This window comes from Phyllostomus hastatus, unplaced genomic scaffold, assembly GCF_019186645.2.
Source record: "Phyllostomus hastatus isolate PE091 unplaced genomic scaffold, TTU_PhHast_1.1 phas_scaffold_129, whole genome shotgun sequence".
Taxonomy (NCBI): domain Eukaryota; kingdom Metazoa; phylum Chordata; class Mammalia; order Chiroptera; family Phyllostomidae; genus Phyllostomus; species Phyllostomus hastatus.
In genome coordinates this window covers 3,655,139-3,671,370 of record NW_025334009.1, presented here as the reverse complement: position 1 = coordinate 3,671,370, position 16,232 = coordinate 3,655,139, and the positions used below count along the sequence as shown (strand labels likewise).

Sequence of the window (16,232 nt, the reverse complement as noted above, 5' to 3'; positions counted from 1 at the left end):
TAAGATAGTGTATAAAGTGGATACATAGTTTGATCACAAATTTGAGAAACAAAAGCAATCTCTGAGTAGAAGAGAGAAAAGATGTAACTATATCAAAGTGTTAATGTTTGTTTTTGCATGATCTGTGACTTTAAAAAAATTTTTAAATCATGTTCTATTTTTAAAAATATGTATTATAAAATTTTGATTTTATTTTTTTAATTTGCCATTTTAAAATATAAAATTTAAGGTACCATATAGCTATGATAGAGTTTGGTATTAGAAATAATGTTTTTGATCTGAGGTTGAATAAGCATCAGAGTAACCTTCTGGTAAGTTAGGGTTTACTCAGGTAAAGAGAAACTTATGCATCACTCTATGAGGTAGAATTTAATACAGGGAATTATTCACACACAAATATGAAGAGTGGAATAGAAAAAGAGGAAATACTGATATACCCCAGAATAATAACTGTAGAAAGTTCTCTACACTCTAATGTTTGGGGATACAAAAGATAACAGGTTATAGAAGAGATGACATCACATGGCTGCTACTGGTATGGATGAAAGAAGGCAGTGGGGCTGTTTCTGGGAATGCCAAAAGCAGCCAGATGCTAGAACCAATTTTCTCTGGTGGGGAATCCGGCAGGGGTGTCCAGCCTGCAGACTGTAGGCCGCATGTGTCCCAGGATGGCTATGAATGTGGCTCAACACAAAATCATAAGTTTACTTAAAACATTATGAGATTTTTTTTTGTGTGAAACAGAAACAACAGTAGAGTGGATGAAGCTGAAAATCAAATCAATGATTTGGAACATAAGGAAGCAAAAACCAAACAGTCAGAACAAGAAGAAGAAAAAAAGATGCCAAAAAAATGAGGATAGTGTAAGCAGCCTGTGGGACAACTTTAAGCATTCCAGCATTTGCATCATAGGAGTGCCAGAGAGAGAAGAGAAAGAGCAAGAAGTTGGAAATCTATCTGAAAAAATAGTTAAAGAACCTTCCCTGATTTGGTGAAGGAAATAGACATGCAATTCCAGGAAGCACAGGGAGTCCCAAACAAGACAGGTATAAAGAGGCTCACTCCAAGACACATCTTAATTAAAATGCCAAAGGTAAAGAAAAAGAGAAAATCCTAAAAGCAGCAAGAGAAAAGCAGTTAGTTACCTACAGGGAAGTTCCCATAAGACTGTCAGCTAATTTCTCAGAGGAAACTTTGCAGGCTAGAAGGGATTGGCAAGAAATATTCGAAGTCATGAAAAGCAGGGACCTACAGTCAAGATTGCTCTGCCCAGCAAAACTATCATTTAGAATTGATGGGAAGATAAAGAGATTCCCAGATAAGAAAAAACTAAAGGAGTTTATCATCACCACACTATTATTATATGAAGTGTTAAAGGGACTTATTTAAGAAAAAGAAGAAGATCAAAACTATGGACAATAAAATGGCAATAAATACATAACTATCAGCAATTAACTCTGAAAATCAAATTAAGCAAACAAAAGCAAGAGAGGACAGAGTCATAGACACGGAGAGCGTTTGGATGGTTTTGAGATGGGAGGCGGGTGCGGGCGAATGGGTGAAGAGGCGAGGGGATTGGGAAGCACAAATAGGTGGTCACAGAACAGCCTCGGGGATGCAAAGTGCAGCGCAGGAAATGGAGCAGCCGTCAGCCGAAGAGTGTGTGCGTGACCGTGGTCACGAACAAGGGTGGGGGGTTGCCTGTGGGAGTGGGCAGAGCTGGGTGGGGCGGGGCCATGGGAGAAGTTGGAACGACTGTAATAGCATAATCAGTAAAATATAATTAAAAATGAATTTTCAGGATATTGAGGGTGTATTATATAGCCTAAGAAAAATAAGTCAGTATTAGTTTAGACTTGTGTTAGTATAAATTGAGGTAAGTAGAAAATCTTGAAAATTTAAAATAGAAACAATGTGAAGTTTCCATACATCTTTTTTTTTTTTTAAGATTTTATTTATTTATTTTTAGGGAGGAAAGGGAGGGAGAAAGAAAGAGAGAAACATCAATGTGCAGTTGCTGGGGGTCATGGCCTGCAACCCAGGCATGTACCCTGACTGGGGATTGAACCTGCGACACTTTGGTTTACAGCCCGCGCTCAATCCACTGAGCTATGCCAGCCAGGGCCATCTTTTTTTTTTTTTTTAAGATTTTATTTTATTTTTAGAGAGGGGAAGGGAGGGAGAAAGAGAGGGAGAGAAACATCAATGTGTGGTATCTTAATTATTAAAGTGTATAGCTGGAGACCTAATAGATGAAACTTTCCAGAAACTTTATTCTGAGTTATCCTATATATTATTTCTGCATTAATCCAACTGAAACATAACTCCTGTGTTTATTTTCATTGTGTCAAGTTTAAATCTCTTAGCCTTGTGCTGACAACACCTTTCTGTCTTTTCAAACACATTCCCCTGTGTCCCCATCACAAATCCCCTTTAATATGCTTTGTTCAGTACTTTCTCTATGTCTCTTTTCGTAGCATATTACATCCTAGAGGGCCCTCTCCTCGCCTCCTTGCCCTACAAACCTACCCTTCCTTTAGGAACCTCACTTTCTTCATGAAGCTTTATCTGATCAACAGTCAGAAGTAAACCTCCTTCAGAACAGCTCTAGAACATATAGTTAAGTTAATGTCACACGGTTTTCTTTGGAACTGGAGACTATTATGTTACGTGAACTAAGGCAGTTGGTAAAAGACAGATAGCATGTGATGTCACTTATAAGAGGAATCTAATGAACAAAATAATAAGCCAAATAGAACCAGAGGCATAGAATCATGGAATAGACTGGCAGCTGTAATAGGGGAGGAGAGTGGTGGGGACTCTCTGAAAGAGGTGAAGGGACTAGTCAAAGAACACGTGTGGGAGACTGTAGACGTGGACAGCAGTGTGGGGGTTGACAGTGGAAGCAGGGGGTGGTGGGCTGGGTTGAGGAGGGCGAAGGGGGAGAAATTGAGATAGCTGTAACAGCATGAACAATAATGAAAAATTAAGAAAAAAAAGATTGTGATATTCCTGATTGTTTCTGTCAATTTCCTAATTATCTCTCTAGCACTCTTGAGACATAGTATATAGAAGTAGCCACAAATTTTTACTCCTATCCATACATCTAGTAGCTTGAAGAAATAAAGGATGTCTTCTCATTCAATTCAGTTTTGTATAAGTAAGTCATTAAGACTTCTTCCTTTTCAGAGCTGTCATTTATGATTGGCTTACTCCTTTTTATCTGAGAGGAAATTCAGTATGACTTATTTTTAAAAACTAAAGTAAACCATTTATTTAAAAACTGTTATAATACTTGAAATAATGGGTAAAGTTGAGTCTGAGAATTAGTACCTTGGATGCTAGTGACACAAGGAAAAAATGTATTCATATTTTACTCTTAGCAAGCCCTTGATGAAAGCTTTTATTTTAATCAGCTTTTAAATTTGATGAATATGGATAGATATCTGGCATCATTCCAAGATGATTCTCTTTGTTTGCTGGAATCAATCACACAAAATAAAACAATAAAACCATAAATATAATCAAGTAACATGTTCATTGATGCTTCATATTAATGCATTAAGTAATCTTTGAACACAGTGGTGGTGTTTGTCAGCTATTTTTTGTGTAAAGAAATGATACTTAATGCTAATTTTGTGAAATAGATTTTATTGTGCTATTTCCAAGTGGATTATGTTCTTTATGACTAATAAATCAGAATATGGGATCTAATCACCTAATCATGATAAAGTATGTAGAATCTTTTAGTCCCAGAAAATATTATTTTATCCCTCAAAATTGGCATAGCCATTGCAAAAACATTATCAAGTCATGCCCTGCCCCTATATAAAGAACCTTTCAGTAGCTTCTCATTTTCAAAATGCATTAAGATCTGGAGTCTCTAGTATCACAAAAAAAAAAAAAAAAGCCCCATGAGAGCTGGCCTCAGCCATACCAATCTGCTTTAAGTTCTTCGATATGTCAGATTCTTTTCTATCTTAGTGGCTTCTTGTATGCCATTTCGTTTGCAGATGCCATACCCAGTCCTCCCCCTCCCACACCCTTTTTCTGTCATGACCATTTTGCGTCTTTTAGGCTTTGCCCCTTCTTCAGAGACCTCACTGATCCTCTCTTCTTAAATCATGTCTCCCATCTAAAATCTGTGATTGTACACTTTGATTTTCTTCTTAGTTTCACCATTCACATCTGTTTGTTGTGATTATTTATCTGGACTTGCCCAGAACAAAACTTCTCTGAAGATAGGGATCCCATCCATTTTTGTTCACCAGTCGACCTTCGGCAGTTAGCACGGGGACCGGCACCACAGTCTCCCGAGGCAGGATGAGAGAAACCCAGTACGTTTCTGTTTCCAGGGTCAGAAGTCCTCCACCAGACCGAGAAGTCCTCCACCAGACCTAAAATTCTCCACTAACGCTAGTTTCTAAGGAAATACAACACCAGTATAAGGGAGAGCTTATAAAACTACTCAAAACCCAGTGTCTGTGTTCCTCCCATTTCTATATTTTATACCAAACATGAGCTATTTTGCACTACTGATAAATGTTAAAGGACATACATATATAATTTTAAAAAATCAATATAAGCATTGCTTTTGTCTTTCCTTGAAGAAAACAAAAGCTTAAAATGGTATTTTTATAAAGTGTGTCTTAAAGACAGTTCTGTTTCTAAAAGTAAAGTTGAGATAGCTACAGATGTAGGCATAGACATAGGTATAGCTGTAGCAAAACCCAAATGTTTCTGTATTAATTCAGCTCAGTCACACTGTTGCAGTCCATTACTGTGAAAGATCATCAATTAGTGTTCCTCTTTTTACATTTGCATGAGTTTAACATTTGAGTTACACGCGTTGAAAAGGGCAGTGAACAGGATTACGGTTATTTATCAAAGATAATATGGCTGTTTGTTACGATTCTAGGCAGTATGAAACAGTTGTTCCGCTCGAAGACTCTATTGTGACTGAGGTTACAGCAACTCTACAAGAATGGGCGAGTCTGTGGAAACAACTCTATGTGGTAAGTAGTTGACGGCTACTTTATTAGATCGTTCAAGTTCATTGTACCAAGTGAAAAAATTACCTTGCCTATGCCAGTAGCAACATTTTTAGGTTTCCGAATGTTTCCAGTTTTTCAAGTGTATATTCTTAATATTAAGTAAGCACAGCAGACTGAGTTTGAGTATCCTGAAGAGAACACACTATTCCTAGGCCTGCAGTCTCTCCCCACCCTGTCTGTCGGTAAGTGTAAGGTCCGTAGGACCAGGGGTGTTAGCTGTCTTACTCATTGCTGTACTCACAGAGCTTTCACAAAGCAGGTATTGACTGAATAAATGAACAGGATTGAGAGTTATATTGTGAACCTAATGCTAGGTAAAGGCCAAGAAGTTGTAACAACAGTTTGTTGCAGCTACTAAATGTAAAAAACATGTCATATATGACACTTTCTGCTAGGCCAACGATGAATAAAAAGATTAATAAAAACACAGTCTATATCCTCTGGAAACTTAGAGAGTGGTAGGATACATAAAATGTAGGCCAAAAATAAGTGACAGGTTTTGGGTTCTGAACAAGATGTAGTAAACTCATTAGATATTACTCCTAATCACATAAAAACGCTGAACGAAACCTGTAAACCCCCCACCAGAAAACTCTGAATGCTGGGGAAAAGAAGGCGGGCTGACTGGAGCCCTTGGAACTCTAGCATTGAGTTCCCTGGTTACTGTTTTTCCTTCTTGCCTTCATGTATCCTGGCCTGGGCTCTAGAGAGGCCCACAGCCTGGAAATGCTAACAAATGCAAACTAAAAATAGTTTGCAGGAAAACCTGTTTTCCCTAGACAGAGGATGGCCCAGTGAGACAGAAACTGTTTAGCCTATCCTGCCTGCTCCCGAGGAGAACATCACGGTAAAAGCTGCATGCCCCCTCCACCCCCACAGGTACTGCAGCAGCAGAATCTGGGGCCAGAGCTCTGATTTGCTTCTCCAGTGGATCCTCCTCTGGGCTGACCTCTGACTTCTGCTCGTCTCCTTACAGTAATGAAGCAATGCCCCTCCTCAGTGGAGCCTGTAGGGAGGACTCTGAATTCTCTCTCACCTGCAGTTACAGGGTGGCACCTCTCCTCTGCAGAGCCTGTGGGTAGGACGCTGGCTTTCACAACTGTTCAGCGTTAACAAGGTGTTGCCCTTACCTTACAGAGTTCTGTGAACAAACCTTGATTAGTCTCCTCTGCTTTGAAGTAAGGAAGAAGCATCCCTCTGCAAAGGAGCCTGTGGTTGGAGCTCTTGGTTGTCCCTCCCCCTGTAGTAAAAAGGTGGTGCCCTCCGTAGCTGAGCTTGTGGACGGGACTCTGGACTTCACTGACCCCCCCACCCCTGCCATTGATGCGGCAGTGTCCCTCACTATTACATCCTGTAGACAGAACCCTGTTTCCCACCCTTGCGCTGCTGAGCGGAGGCAGTGCTTCTTCCTGCCCAAGTACATACTGAAGACAAAGCGGAGTGGGGTTCTGTCATCCGGGCAACACACAAATGGGCAAACCCGGAGAGCACCGGAGGGAGACTGTATAAACTAAATTGACATTTGAATCAAAGCCCACAAAAAGGAGCCTGGTATTGCATTCTGAATCTAAACAGGATGACCACCTGCTAAACTAGGAGATTTCAATAGGAGCCAGAGTGTTATAGTATGATATTTAAAATGTCCAGCACATAGCCCTAAAATATTTGTCTTGTGAAAAATCAGGAAAATCTCAAATCTCATGAGAAAAGATAATCAGCAGATGCCAGCTTTGAAATGACATAGGTATTGAAATCATCAGCAAGAATTTTAAATTAGCTGTTATAAAATTGCTCCAATGAATAATTACAAAAACTCTCAAAACAAATGGAAACAAAGCTGTAGCAAAGTAGAGAATATAAAGATCAACGGAAAAATTATATTTATTTTTTTATTTAAAAATATATTTTTTGAGGAATTTTTTTTTTGGCTGATACCTTTATTGCTTTGGGGGAAGGGGGTGCCCAGGAGCTCTTGGTGGGGCGGGCTGTGCGGGAGTGGCGCTGGCCGTGCCAGTGCACAGGTCCCAGTGGTACATGTTCTTGTGGGTAATATGCTGGATAGCGCTCGGAGTGGCCCAGGTGTTCTTGCTGATGATGGTCCACACGTAGGGGGTGGCTGGCTTTTGCTGGCCAGATCTCTGCTTCACGACGACCACCACACATCTGTGCCACTGGCCGCTGGCTCCATGCCCGCCGTCGTGTGGCGAATCAGCCTGCTGTAGCAGAAGGAGTTGTGGGCCTTCAGATTATTGGGTTTCGTGTCGTACGCCTGCCTGTTCCTCTTGATCGGGAAGCTGGAGCAGTTTTGTGTGACCGTCCATTGTAGGTGGGCAGACATGGTCACAGCTCCTCTCGCTGTGGCAGCCGGAGATGGAAAGAGCTCAAATGAAAGTTTTACAACTGAAAAATACAATAACCAAAAATTTAAATTTACTGGCTAGTCTCAGCAGAATGGAAAGGACAGATGAATTAGTGAACTTAGAGATGGATCGATAGAAATCATCCAGTCTGAGCAATGGAGAGAAAGTAAATTTAAAAAGTGAACTTAGCCTCAGAGACCTGTGGGACAATAATAGAAGATCTAACACGTAAGGCATTAGCGTACTAGATAGAAAGGATGGAATGTGGCCCTGCCTGGGATGGCTCAATGGACCAAGTGCCAGCCTGTGAACCAAAGGGTTGCGGGTTCAATTCCCAGTCAGGGTACATACCTGGGTTGCGGGCCAGGTCCCTAGTGGGGGGCGCATGTGAGAGGCAACCACACATTGATGTTTCTCTCCCTCTCTTTCTCCCTCCCTTCCCCTCTCTCTAAAAATAAATAAATAAAATCTTCAAATCCCTAAAAAAGAAAAGAAAGGATGGAATGTGGAAGTAAACATGTTTGAAGAAGTAATAGTTTCAATCGTTCCAAATTTGCCAAAAGACATAACCCTACAGAGCTTAGTGAACTTAAAACAGGATAAACCTAAAGAAATCCATACTTAGAAACATTGTAGTTAAACTGAAAATTAAAGCCAAAGAAAAAAATCTTCAAAAGTAAACTACATGGTGCCTTCAGGGAAATGCCAGTTTGAATGGCAGCAAATTTGTCATCAGAAACTGTGAAAGACAAAAGGATGCGACCCAACATTTTTCAACTGCTGAAAGAAAAACAATTGATGTCAACCCAGAGTTGTGTGTGCAGGAAAAACTATACTTTAGGAGTGAAGGAAAAAATAAACACAGTTTTAGATGAAGGAAAGCTAAGAAGTTTTATCACCGGTAGATTGGTTCTAAAGGTTCTAAAATAATGACTGTCAAGGAAGTTCATCTGATACAACTTAATGGGACACTTGGGACATTAGGAATGAAGAAAGTAGTGGAGGGGGTAAGTGAATGCTCTTCAGTTTTTAAAATTGTGTTGGATGGTGCAAATTAAAAATTATAACATTGGTATGGTTCTCAGTGTATATATAGGTTCTCAATGTATATAAAGTATAGGTTATACTTTAGGAGACTGAAGTAGGGAAGGAAGGGGACCATAGATTGTGTTAGGTATCTGCATTTCACTTCAAGTGGTAAAATGTTGATACTAGTAGACTCTGCTAAGTATGTATGTATATTGCAATCTCTAGAGCAATCATGAAAATATCACACAAAGTGATATAATAAAAACTTCGTAAATAAATCAAAATCAAGTACTAATAATGCAAGTAACCTATAGGAAAAGAAGGAAGGAGAACAGGAAGGTAAAACAAAGGGAACAAACAACAAGTACTAAGATGGAAGACTTAAATCCTAACATACAAACAATGAAAAGATAGGAATTGGCAGAATTGACAAACATAAAAGAACTATGTGCTGTCTATAATCTTACTTCATATATGACTAATGACACGGGGAGGTTAAAAGATAGAAAAATACCATGCAAACGCTAATCAGTAACAAAGGAATGGCTATATTATAATATATTAATTATGAATTATTTCTTCCTTAAATACAAATACAAATAAAGTAAATTATATTATGCCATTGTAATTTTACTGTTATTATGTCAGAGTAAAGAAAACTACCAGACAAAAGGACTTTACAAAATGATAAAAAGGTCAATTTACCAGGAAGACATAGCAATCTATTTCCTTTAGTTATTCCATTTAGATTTTTAGTTTTTGGCTTTTTTTAAATTTAAATTTTATTTTTAAGTTAAGTTTACATTTAATGTTATTTTGTATTAGTTTCAGGTGTATAGCACTGGGTTAGACAATTATGTAGTTTACAGAGTATTCCCTGGATATTTCCAGTACCTACCTGGCATCATACATAGTTATTATAATACTATTGGTTATATTTTTATGCTGTACTTGACATCCCTAGAACTATTTTGTACCAGTTTGCACTTTTTAATCCCTTTTAAATACAGATGTTTCTCAAGGATATGTGAAACATTCACCAAGATTGACAATTTCTTAGGTTATAGAACAACTCTTAACAAGTTTGTAATAATTTATGCCATACAAAGGACATTTTGACCATAATGGAAACAAACTAGAAATCAGTAACAAAAAGATAACAGGGAAATACTGAAGCACTTAGAAATGAAACAACACACTAAAAAATCCATGAATCAAAGAGTAAGTCTCAAGAAACATAAAAATATATTGAAGTAAATGTAAATGAAAATATAAAATTAAGATTTGTGGGTGTGGGGGTGCAGCTAAAGCAGTGTTGAGAGGGACATTTATAGCATTAAGTGCGTTTTAGTAGAAAAAAGTAGGGTGTCAAAAAATTTCATCTTTTACTTTAAGACTCTAACAGCAAAAGATAAATCCAAGCTAGCATAATAAAGCAAAAAATAATGAGCAAAGTTAATTAAATTAAAAATAGAAAAATAATAGAGAAAAATTAATGGAACCAAAAGCCCGTTTTTGAAAATATCAATAAAATTGATAAACATCTAGCAAGACTGACAAAGAAAATGAGTGAAAACAGTACAGTCAGTCCTCACTTAATATTGTTTATAGATTCTGAAACTTGAAGCAAAATGACCTATGTGTAATGGAATCAGTTTTATCTTGGGCTAGTTGATATAGAGAAGAGGTAAGTTCCTGTGGCATTTCATCAGTGTTATAAACAAACGATGTTGAATGAAACAACGTTATTCAGGGACCTGCTGTAATTACCCATATTTTAGGACTAAAGAAGGACATGTCATTAGAGATACCGCAGGCCTTAATGAGTAGTAAGAGAATACTCTGAACAACTCTTCTGTCATACATAAATGACAGTATGGATGAATAAAACAAATTTTTGAAAACCACAATTGCCAAAACTCACGCGAAACAAAATAGATAATAAATATTCTATTATTCTAAACGGAAGTCCAGCGGTACCTTGGTACTTGGCCTTAATTCGTCCCGGAACTCGCGATGAGTGCCGAGACCGATGAGCACTGAGCAGGCGCCGTGCGATGAAGCGTTTCCTCTCGTGGGGCGGTGTCGTGACTCGTACGAGTTCTAGCAAGTGCAGCAAGTCCCGAGCTGAAACTTTTTTTTTTTCATCAAAATGCAGTGAGTACAGGGTACGAGGTGTTCTGAAGCCGCCAAGTACCAAGGTATGACTGGCATTGCATTTATAATGAAAATCCTTCCAAAAGAAAATCACTTGCAAAGTAAAACAGAAGTACAGATAGAAGTTATGAGAGAGTTGTTAGAAAATACAGATGACAGGTGTGAGATGATACCTCATTGTGGTTTTAATTCGCATCTCTCTGATGATTAGTGACATGGAGCATTTTTTCATGTCTGTTGGCCATTTGTATGTCCTCTTTGGAGAAGTGTCTGTTCAGATCCTTTGCCCATTTTTTAATTGGATTGTTTGTTTCCCTGGTGTTGACTTGTATAAGTTCTTCATGTATTTTGGAAATTAGCCCCTCATCTCACATCTGCCAGAATGGCTATCATCAATAAATCAGCAAACGTGCTGGTGAGGATGTGGAGAAAGGGGGCCTTAGTGCACTGCCGGTGGGAGTGCAGACTGGTGTTTCCACCATGGAAATACTATGGAGTTTCCTCAAAAAACTAAAAATGGAACTGCCCTTTGACCCAGTGATGCCACTTCTGGGAGTATATCTTAAGAATCCTGAAACACCAATCAGAAAGCAATTATACAGCCCTATGTTCACAACAGCATTGTTTATAATAGCCCAGATTTGGAAACAGCCCAAGTGCCCATCAGTAGATGAGTGGATAAAAAAGCTGTGGTACATTTACACAGTGGAATCATACGCAGTTGTAAAAAGGGAGGAACTCTTACCCTTTGCGACAGCGTGGATGGACCTGGAGATTATTATGTTAAACAAGATGAGCCAGTCAGAGAAGGACAAATACCGTATGATCTCACGATATGTGGAATTTAATGAGTGAAATAAACTGATGAACAAAATAAAACCAGTAAACATGGATACATGGAACAGACTGAGAGATCCTGAGGGGGCGTGGAGCTGGAAGAGATCAGCCAAAGAACATACATGCACTTCCTCACAGCCTGTGGACCCAGACGGCACCGTGGTCAGGCCTGGGGACGTGGGGCTGGGTGGAGGGGGGCAGAGCGGGAGAAACTGGGGACGTCTGTAGTAGTGTCAACAATAAAAAAAGAAACACAGAGGACATACTCAGGGGATCTAATATCTGCATAGTAGGAAATAAACGTGTAAATAGACTGCCAGAAGTAATACAAAAAATAATTTTGTGCTATAAAAGTTCACACTGAAGGGGCCTACTGAATATCAGGCCATATAACCATACTAGCTACCTATCCATCTGTCTTTTGATTTGTCAGGCTACACATATACATACACACACAGTGTGTACATACACACATGGACAGGTCTTAAATATACATGTAAATAGAATTACATTGCAAATATTTTTATGAGACTTGTTTGTACTCCTAAATTGTCAGAATATTTACAAACCTTTTGATTTAAAAAATCTTAAGTGTAATTTTTTTTAATTTTCTCAATCACTAACAATTTTAAACTGAATGAACAGTCGTATGTTATCATATGGATGACATATACTGTTGGAAATGAGCTCTTAACTTTATTACTACTAAAAGCACTTAATGAACACCTTTATGTACTAATTTTCTTTTTTGTAAATATATTTTATTGATTATGCTATTATCGTTGTCACATTTTTCCTCCCCTTTATTCCCCTCCTCCCTGTACCCCCCCATCACCATCATTCCTCTACCTTGATTCATGTCCGTGGGTCATACATGTAAGTTCTTCGGCTCCTCCATTTCCCATACTATACTTAACCGCCCCGTCTGTTTTGCACCTACCGTTTATGCTTCTTATTCCCTGTACCTTTTCCCCCATTCTCCCCACTCTCCCTCCCCATTGATAACCCTCCATGTGATCTCTGTTTCTGCGACTCTGTTCCTGTTCTAGTTGTTTGCTTTTGTTTTTTAGATTCAGTTGCTAGTTGTGAGTTTGTTGTCATTTTACTGTTGATAGTTTTTGATCTTCTATTTCTTAGATAAGTCCCTTTAACATTTCATATAATAAGGGCTTGGTGATGATGAACTCCTTTAACTTGACCTTATCTGGGAAGGACTTTATCTGCCCTTCCATTCTAAATGGTAGCTTTGCTGGATAGAGCAATCTTGGATGTAGGTCCTTGCCTTTCATGACTTCCAATACTTTCCTTCCAGCCCCTTCTTGCCTGCAAGATTTCTTTTGAGAAATCAGCTGAGAGTCTTATGGGCACTCCTTTGTAGGTAACTGTCTTCTTTCCTCTTGCTGCCTTTAAGATTCTCTCCTTATCTTTAATCTTGGGTAACTTAATTATGATGTGTCTTGGGGTATTTCTTTGTGGAACCAATTTCTTTGGGACTCTGAGCTTCCTGGACTTCCTGGAAGTCTATTTCCTTCATCAGATTAGGGAAGTTTTTGTTCATTATGTTTTCAAAGAAGTTTTTAATTTCTTGCTCTTCTTCTCCTTCTGGCACCCCTATGATTTGGATGTTGGAGCATTTAAAGATGTCCTGGAGGTTTCTAAGCCTCTCCTCATTTTTTTAGATTCTTATTTCTTCATTCTGTTCTGGTCGAATGTTTATTTCTTCCTTCTGCTTCATATCATTGATTCGAGTACCGGTTTCCTTCCCTCACTGTTGGTTCCTGTTATGTATATTTTCCTTTATTTCTTTTTGTATTAGTTTCCATTGTTTCTCCATCCATTTTGTGACCAAACTCAATCATTTCTGCGAGCATCCTGATTACCAGTGTTTTGAACTCTGCATCTGATAGGTTGGCTAGCTCCTTGTTGCTTAATTCTTTTTCTGGAGTTTTGATCTGTTCTTTCATTTGGGCCACATTTCTTTGTCTCCATGTGCCTGGTATGTTGTAAGGGGCAGAGCCTTACTCATTCACCAGGTGGGGCAGCCTACTGCGCTGTGTTGTGGCGCTGTGCGTGTGGGGGAGGGGTCTGAGAGGGAACAGTGCTGCGGCTTGGCTCTCGCCTCAGTTTCCCTCAAGTCCCTCGCTTCCCACAAGCGGATTGTGCCCTTCCAGGTGCTGATTCTCGGGTAGGCAGGCTTGTGTACATTTTAGGACCCTGTGGGTCTCTCCGGCGGACTCCGCTGTGGTGCTGGGAGTTTTACCCGCTGCCGCAAGCCCCACAGATTTTTACAGCCAGAGGTTTTGAGTCTTTCGTTTCCTGTGCTGAAGCCCTGGGTTTCTCAGTCTGTCGCACTCCCCGGCTGTTTCTCCCAGTTTGTCCGCGCCCGAATGTGGGGCTGCCTGGCCGGCCAGCCCCCACCTCGTGTGCCCAGTCCGCCGCCTTGCTATGTGTTCTCTCCGTCCCAGCCGCCTGTCTCCACCCCTTCTGCCAGCCTGGATGAACGTTCCTTCAACTCCTTCGTTGGTGGCCTTCCATGCACTTTGATTTTCTGGTAGTTCTGGTTGTTTTTTATTTTTAAATTGGTTGTTATCCTTCTTTAGGTTGTGCAAGGAAGGAAAGTGTTTCTACCTACACCTCCATCTTGGCCAGAACACCCTATATACTAAGTTTAAGCTGTTTTTTCAGTTGTCCTTATAGGTAAATTTTTTGAAGAGGAAATTTTGCTTTTCAACAATATTTTTATTTATACTCTTACCAGTATATCAGACCAATCTTATTTTCTTTCCAGAGCCTCACTAATGTTAAATACTATTTTTTGTTTTTTATTTAATAGATGAAAAGTGATGGCCAATAGACGCATGAAAAAATGTCCGAGGTCACTAATTATCAGAGGTACAAATTGAAACTGTGGTGAGGCATCACTTCACACTTGCCAGAGTGGCTGTCGCCAGTTAGTACATAGACAAGTCCTGGTGAGGACGCGGGGAACAGGGGCCCTAGTGCTCTCACTGTTGGTGAGGGTGCAGACGGTGCAGACGCTGTGAAAACAGTGTGGAGCTGCCTCAAAAAATGAAAAGTGGGACCGCCTTATGACCCAGTGGTCCCGCTCCTGGGAGTGTACCCAGGAACCTGAAACACCAGTCCAGAAGAATATGTGCCCCTAGGTTCATAGCAGCATTATTTACGCTAGCCAAGATGTGGAGACAGCCCAAGTGACCCTCCGTAGATAGAGTGGATAAAAAAAGCTGTGGTCATTTGTATAATGGAATACTACATGGCTGTAAAAAGAAGGAACTCTTATCTGTGTGACAGCATGCGTGGACCTGGAGATTATTATGGTAAGTGGAATAAACCAGAAGAAGACAAATACTGTGTGGTCTCACATGTGGTATCTAATGAACAGAATAAACTGACAAACAAAATAGAACCAGAGGCATGCGTACATGGAACAGACTGACAGCTGGCAGAAGAGAGGGGTGGGGGGGCTGGATAAAGAAGATGAAGGGATTGGCCAAAGAACATACCTGAATGGACCGTGGACCCAGACGGAAGTGTGGTGAAGGCCCGGGGAGGGTGTGGGTGGGGGCTGAGTGTAGTTGGGCAGAGGGAGGGAGAACGGGGGCCATCTGTGATGTGCCAACAACAACAACAACAGGACTTGATGGCACAGAGGTGGCCTCCCTGGGTCACTAAGATATCACTGCGAGAGTCTGTGCACCGTCACTGGTGATTGTAGAGGACGGGAACAACCGAAGAGTCTCTCAGTAGGGACCGTGTAAACAATTATGGTGTATTTATTTGTTTGATAAAGCTAAAAAGAAAAAAAAATCTCATCACCCTCCAAGAAATGTTTCCTTCCAGTCTTTTTGAAAAATTGGTAATTTCTTTTTCTTCCTCATTTTTTACATACATAATCTTTCAGTAAGCCCTGTTATTTCTGTCTTCATGATATATTTTAAGTCTCTCAGTTTCTCTCAATCTCTACATCTTTTACTGTTTTGACTCTTAGGGGAAGACTGTATAACACTGACCTAAATAAAGCAAAGAAAGAAGGAAATGGAATGTGTGTGGCATTTTTATTTCCTTTCCCTTTGTTCCTTACTCCTCACAGCAGGAACCATGATCTCTTTAAAATGCATGCGGGATCCTAGTGTCCCTTCAGTGGTCAGGCTTTCAGTGGTTTCCCATTGCACTTGGAGTAGGTGCCAGCCCCTGGCCACAATGCCTGTCTCCATCTCTCTTCCACTCTCCCGTTGGCCGAGGCGCTGACCTGCTTCCACCTGGGATCATTGCTGCTGCTGGTTCTGCTGTGGGCTTGTCGGTCCCCTGGCTCTTCACTTTCTCACTCCTCCCCATCCTTTGGTCTCTATTTAAATACTGCTTCGTCCGAGAGGCAGTTCAACCAGAGTAGGCCCCCTGCTTGTTACCGCAGCAGTTGTGTGGATTCCCTTCAGTGACATTTTTCGTTTATCATTTAGCTGGCATGGGTTCCCTTGCTAATCCGTCAATTCCATGAAGATAAGCACTTGTTTTGTTTTCTTTATCTCTGTATAACCCGGTTCCTGACAGAGCCCCCTGTATGACACATACGTTCATTGATTTCCTAATAAATATTCATGGTCTCTTTTAACATAAAAATGCACAGCATCTGTTAGTAGGAATGGGGAGAAAGAGAAGTGTCCTCTTTTAGTGTATCTGGTCACATTCTTCTTCTGAAGTCCGTTGAAGAATACTGGTATAAGGGAGAAAAAGCCCACAGTTTCTCTCTGACCCATTTAATGAGCTTGAACAAATT

At 40.1% G+C, this 16,232-nt stretch overlaps 2 protein-coding genes across 2 annotated transcripts in view; one reads left to right on the top strand and one right to left on the bottom strand.

Annotated features, from left to right (window-relative positions):
- The window catches only part of DOCK3 (dedicator of cytokinesis 3), a 268,143-nt gene that overhangs the window by 68,675 nt on the left and 183,236 nt on the right, over positions 1-16,232 (top strand). Inside the window, exon 5 of the mRNA XM_045857241.1 lies at positions 4,919-5,015. Within this exon, the coding sequence (XP_045713197.1) occupies positions 4,919-5,015 (97 nt within the window). The remainder of the gene's footprint in view (positions 1-4,918; positions 5,016-16,232) is intronic.
- LOC123830499 (60S ribosomal protein L28-like) lies at positions 7,198-7,392 on the bottom strand. The gene has a single exon (XM_045856818.1). The coding sequence runs from the start codon at positions 7,390-7,392 to the stop codon at positions 7,198-7,200; it is 195 nt and encodes a 64-aa protein (XP_045712774.1).

Bases quoted from the DNA above. Each gene is read 5' to 3' on its own strand.
- LOC123830499 (XM_045856818.1), bottom strand. From the start codon at position 7,392: ATGTCTGCCCACCTACAATGGACGGTCACACAAAACTGCTCCAGCTTC.